Source organism: Lolium rigidum, chromosome 1 (assembly GCF_022539505.1).
Source record: "Lolium rigidum isolate FL_2022 chromosome 1, APGP_CSIRO_Lrig_0.1, whole genome shotgun sequence".
NCBI lineage: Eukaryota > Viridiplantae > Streptophyta > Magnoliopsida > Poales > Poaceae > Lolium > Lolium rigidum.
Window position 1 is genome coordinate 320,641,416 of NC_061508.1, and position 6,236 is coordinate 320,647,651.

General features: G+C 45.3%; 1 protein-coding gene across 1 annotated transcript; it reads right to left on the bottom strand.

Moving 5' to 3' along the window:
• Window positions 1–431: 431 nt before the first annotated feature.
• LOC124698361 lies at window positions 432–3,734 on the bottom strand. Its single transcript, XM_047230848.1, has 5 exons — window positions 3,515–3,734; window positions 3,181–3,297; window positions 2,945–3,094; window positions 932–990; window positions 432–801 (listed from the first exon to the last, which is right to left on the bottom strand). The coding sequence occupies exons 1-5, from the start codon at window positions 3,692–3,694 to the stop codon at window positions 666–668; spliced, it is 642 nt and encodes a 213-aa protein (XP_047086804.1). The 5' UTR covers window positions 3,695–3,734; the 3' UTR covers window positions 432–665.
• Window positions 3,735–6,236: the final 2,502 nt, after the last annotated feature.

Genomic DNA, 6,236 nt, shown 5'->3' on the forward strand with positions numbered 1-6,236 from the left:
CAAGCCGCTGGTGGACCTCACCGACGACGGCGAGGCAGGACCAAGCGGCTTGGTGAAGGACGAGCCCGTGGACGAGCCCGTCGACGAGCGCGTCAAGCAGGAGGTCGTCACCGACGAGATGTACAACTTCCGGCAGTACTACGACGCCTCCGGCCGCCGCAAGTGGTTCTAGATTAGGTTTAGTTTTAAAGTTAGTCAAATTTCGTTCGAATCTATGTAAGTTTGGACGAATCTAATCGAATCTAGTCAAGTTTAAAATTTGCGAAATTTTGTTTGGGGGACGCGACTGGGGAGCGACGTCCCCCAAACGCGGCACGAACGAAACACGTCCCCCAAACGCTCAATCCGGCGCGGTTTGGGGGACGGTTTGGGGGACGCGACTGGAGATGCTCTAAGACTATACTCCGAATGAATTACAGTACCAATAATAGGAACTCCAGTTAATCTCTTTACTGACGGACTAGACATATCGACAAGCTTTATTTTGATTTCTACCAAGGAATTTGAATAATGGGCCAAATGACTTTCTTCGAATGAAGACGCACTGTTATGCCCCGAACCTGAACCTACCCCAGAGCCTTAGAGTATACATCAATGACTAAACCAAATAGCCTCCCATTCACCAGCCTACGGACAAAAAGCGGACAAGATCCCTGAGGTGCTAGCTAATCCAAGTAGAAGAGCGTTACGATCTTCCGCATGTTCTTTGCCTCCTGGCAGGTCTCCATCAGCAGCCTACTGTCATGGAATGCAAAACATATCACCTGTTGGACCTTTGAGATGATGTCCATGTTGCATAACCTGAAAATATCAAGAGTTTTTTCTTATGATGTAATGGCATAAAAACAAGACCAGAAAGTGAACCCGAAGCTAAACAATAGGATAGTCAAGCACTAGAGCTGGAAGCAATTGGAATGGAAAGCTACCAAACCTGCTAGCCTCTATTAGTGGTAGATGGTCATAGTGAGGCTTTTCAATCAAGTTCTGTACCTGTAAAAATTACAGAATATCACTGAAACATACCATATGAAAACAGAGCATCAAGTTTCCAAGCTAAAGCAAGACAAGACACAAATAACTTCTGTGAGGCACTTTGTTGGAACTAATGCATGTTACAGTAAAGGTATATGAAGCGATAAAAAATCCTAGGATACTACCAGAGTCCTACTAATGCCTAATCCCTGAATTTAGTTCTGCAGTTCTAATTATATTGCCCGTATGTTTGCTTTTTTCCCTTTTAAAGGAAAGATGGTCTTAGAAGGATTTAGATCTCTAGAGCCTGCCTGGACTCATTACAAAAATTTCAGCACAAGACACCAAAGGACCCTGAAATGGAAATGTCACAGACTGGTCCATGGGGAAGTAAAACATGATATATCACTGGTGGTAAAGATGATGATGCCAAATGTATCCAGCATAGCAGTGTTTGCATGAGCTGAGGTAAAGTTGCTCTATTGCAGCTGAGGCCCCCAATGCTGTTTGCATGAGCAACTGCAAGGGTTACAAGCAAATGGCCAAAGATGGCACCCTTTACCACCATGGACAAGACATTGAGATACTTTAACCATGCTGGTTGGCTTCAGTGAGCAGGGAAGATAGGGAGCAGCAGAACCAGGAGCTCATCCATATCTGGCTGTCGAAGATCCTTAGCAGCAGGACGTAAGAGCATCTCCACTCGTCTCCCCGACGAGTCCCCCGAGCGACGTTTTTCCCATCCGGACGGCGAAATTCGGCCCAGTCGCGCCCCCGGTTCCTCGTTTCGTCCGGATTTGGCCCTTCATCCATCCGGCGAGCCCACGCCATCCCCGGTCCCCCGGGGAGCTATCGGGGAGTCCGGACGAGTGAAAAGCGGGGAAGGGCCCGATCTGTCGGCGACTGGACACACGAACCCCACCACCACCTCGCTCAAAATCCCCCCACCCCTCGTATCTCTCTCGCCGCCGGCACCACCCCGCCGGCTTGTTGCCCAGATTCCGCCGTCCCTCCTTCCCACCTGCCTATATTCCGCCGTCTTTCGACGACGGCCTATCTGCCTGCCTGCCTGCCTATATTTTCGCCGAATTTGTTTCAGCAATTTTCTGAATCTTGTTTGCCGGACTTGTTAAATTTTATGTCGAATTTGTTTGAAATATGTCAAATGGCCGAAGTTGGGGGTGTCCTGCCGGGGGGACGGCTGGAACTTCGGCGCTCCCCAGGCCAAATTTTCCTCCAATCCGGAGGAAAATTTCGCCGGATTTGGGCGTGGGGAGCGCCAACGAGTGGAGATGCTCTAACACAGCCATGATAAACTCCAGTGCGTAAAAATTGAAAGTGGATCACCACTACTGGGAGGAAAAGTTATATAGCATAGAACTCTACTACTGTACAGGGCAAGATACCTCCCCTCTCGTCAGTGCCTAACAAGAAATGGATGCAGACACCCCTATATCGACCCTGGAAAAGAGGAGTTTGGAGAGGGGATATGGTGCAGGTAACAAGGTAAAGGAGGAAAGCGCAGGGCATGCTTTTCCTCCTAGTGGGCTTCTATTGTATGTTCAAGATTAAAAATCCAAGGTCTGAAGTGAGAATAAGATAAATGCATGCGTATCAGGTGATAAGTTCTCTAATAATGGGAGCTTACAAACTCACAAGTCAATGCAAGTCATCCAATCAATCTGTGATGATTTTCATCTTATGACCATGATATAGATCCAATAAACACAGTTCAATCACAGCTTTATTGAAGGGTTCACCTCACAACGTCATGTTATTCAATTTAATGTGAAATTGCCATAATTTTGTTTGAGATTTTGACAAACAGTCTAACAACACACAATCACAAAATGGCAAGAACAGGAAACTATTACAATACGAAAGCTGGGGTATTAAGGGATTTCAGTAAAATTTTGGGACAAAAATGAACTAGAAATGAGCAATACATAATTGAAACATTATAAATTCTTACTTTAGATAATAGCTCTTGGCTTTCAGGAGGTTGCTTCTTTAGACTTTGAGGCAAAATTACAGTGAGCAACTCTGGCTTTTCAGCTCTCAAAGCACCCCTAATAACAGCTGCATTAGTCCCAGAAGCACCAGATGTGAATATATGATTTTTCTGCAATCAACATATAATCATTAACTAGAGGTTTGGGGGAATCAAAGATCCAATGAACAATGATAGCATATAGTTCAGTGACATACTGTTATGACCATAGCATAACTCAGGATCTCAATAAGTTGTTGATGCATATACCCCATGTTGCGGGTACCAAAGAAACCTATTGATCGGGGTCCTTGCTGCTGAATAGCCAGCAACTCCTGTATCACAACCAATTAAATGAGATAAATCAATTCATACAAGTCCAATGTTGATAGAAAAATTGGTGGCTCCAAACAAATTCTAGAACTCATCACGTCTTATTTATCTACTGAATGTGAGTTTTAAGATCTTCAGTAAGGCAGGCACAAACAGAGTTGACTAATGGGGAGAAAATTTCAAATTTCAAGTAAAATGGAAGTAGTAAGCAAAAGGCACCTGAAGGTAATCCAGATCTGGAAGTGGCTTGTATTCTGGAGCATCAACTGTTGCAGTTCCTCTAACAAGAGTCTCGACCTGAGTAGGGATCTTTGGACCATCATCGTCATCTGGCCCAAACATAACAGCTTCATCTCGTGCTTGACTCCTCCCATCGCCTTCATGCCCATCCCTTCTCATGTATCGGCAGAGAAACTATACGAGCACAATAAAAACAGCCCCTGGCAGTAAATCATTAGTGAAAACCAAATACATTACAGCATTCTGACGTCAAAGAACAATATCTACGGTGGACACTCTTGCACAATGGTTGGAATTGCCAGACATGGAACAAAGGAAAGTGGCAGGCACGTCCAAAATGCATCCGTTCCTACTTAGGTCGGGACTGAACCACTCGAAGATTCATATTCAGGTCATTATAGCATATAGCAGCAGTTTCACGATTCCTACCCAAGCCACTCGAATAAAACACACAATAGCATATAACAACACCTGCTCAATAGGACATAAAACAACTCAAAAGCAAATAGTATTGCAGTTGACGGTTTCAAGATTCCTACCAAGTCCACTCCAGAATAACAATCGCATGTACAGAGTAGCAGCAACTGCTTACCTAGGCATAGAAGAACAGAAAAGAGAAGCATTCCACTTTACAGTTCACACCCAACCACCCGTCCTCAAAAGTTATGCGCATCTAAAGCCGTCAAGCTTTTAGAAAAACGAGATCTTGAATTACACAGCAAACAACTATACAACGGGAAATGACTTTGCCAGCATCGCAGATGTTAATACAGGACAGCTTATAATCACTTTGCTGGCGAGGTACAGGACGGAAGCAAGCAAATTTGTGTTTTTTTTTTAAATCCTGAACGAACAATCTGCGTTCTCAAAATCCGACCGAGGTATCTAATTTTCTTTAGAGACGATATGTCATCTGGAATCTAATGCATCTTCATGATGAAAATTTACTGCATACCAATCTAACTATAGTAGTAGCTACAGATGGAGCACCCGGGGGGGTGAGTGGGGACGCAACCTCTCACCTGTCTCGCTGAGCGCGCGGCTTCGTCGGCCTCCAGTCGCCGGAGCGGCGCGCGTAGAGGGCCCGCCGCCGGCGGGCGGCGGCAGCAGGCGAAGGATGCGGCGCATGGGCGGCGCGGCTCCCGGGCAGACGAAGGCGGGGGCGCGAGGGCGGCGGCGGGGCGGAGGAGAGAAGCCATGGATGCAGCAGAGAGGGGAGGGGGGAGGAGGGGGTTTTGGCTGCTGCCGGCTGCTGCCGCTATCGGATGCGGGAGAGGATGGATGGATTATCCACACGCCCACACGACGGGCGCTTGTGTTTTCAGCCAGCGGACTAGGACCGCCGGCCCATATCTCATGGGTCGGGACCCATGAGATGTCATGATACTATTCTATTTTTTTTTTCAATAAACATACTAGTTGGACGCTCATTTACCCTATCCCCTCTTCCACCGCCGCGGTCCGGGCCAATCCGATGGCCTCTCCGCCGGAATGACTGTCCGGGGTTGGACTGGGATAGACGCCGGTGTACATAGGATCTGTAGACCTAGTAGTAGTAGTCTAGTTTCTAGGTGGCGGCCTTTTGCCTCGGCTAGATTCAGTGCCAGATTTCGTCCCCGGTGATAGAGACGGTGGCCTTCGCAGTCATCCATCCTAGTCGTAGGTGGTGAGGCAGATGGACTTGATTGCTTCAATAGAAATCTTTCTGGGGTCCTCTTTATGTTTTTTCTAGGATCATGTTGCAATTGCCACTTTTTCTAGGGCCCTTCTTGTAACTTGTATCACTGCCTTGACTTAACGCATCACATCTAGATCCTTCATGGCCATTCCCGTTCAAAAAAAAATAGTTGTGTGCATCTATGGAAGCAAAGACCAGTAACTCAACGAGTGCATCTCGCCAGATTTGTGCAGTTGCATTGTCTCTACATTGTAATCATCACCTCGTCACCTTCTTTAGTTGCCAACGGCACTCATTTCATAGATGGTTTCACATCGATTTTTTTACTTTTTTATGACATTAAGAAGAAAAACTCGAGAGAAATATATTGATTCATAATAGGAAATTACCCTTTTAAGCTCCAAGCAAATATGAAGTAACTAAAATAATTTGCTGATGGGACTATAATGCTTAGTTCACCAATATATGTTAGCTTGAGGATAATATATAGTTACAAAGTGAAAATCCGTTTTAAAAAATCCGTCTATCGAAGGTGTTACATTGCAAGTGGGCTTGTTCTCTTCTTCTGTTAGTATCTTTACTATTATATTGGAGTTGGGGATGGTGTGCACTTTGACATCAAATATTGGGAAAATCCCAGCCGTTGATCACACTTAAGAGCATCATCAAACATCTCCCACGCCGTTTAGAAAAAAAAATTGAAATGCATTTATTGTGTATCAGCCTAATCGCTACAATCAAAGAAATAGGCACGTCCTGGTACAAAAAATTAACGTCTAGCATCAATCAAGTCTAGCTTTAAGGAAACAATCACAATTCTTTCCAAATCGCTCACAATTTTATCTGCAGCAAAGGATCGATCGCCACCAAAGTTTTGGCTCCCGAATGGAAAAAAAATCCCAAGGGGGATCAAGATTACCGGTTACCGCGGTAACCGAGAAATCCCGGCCGGTTACCGGACGAATTAAAAAACTCAAATTTGAATTTAAATTCCTATGTATGGCCATTAATATAGGATATCTT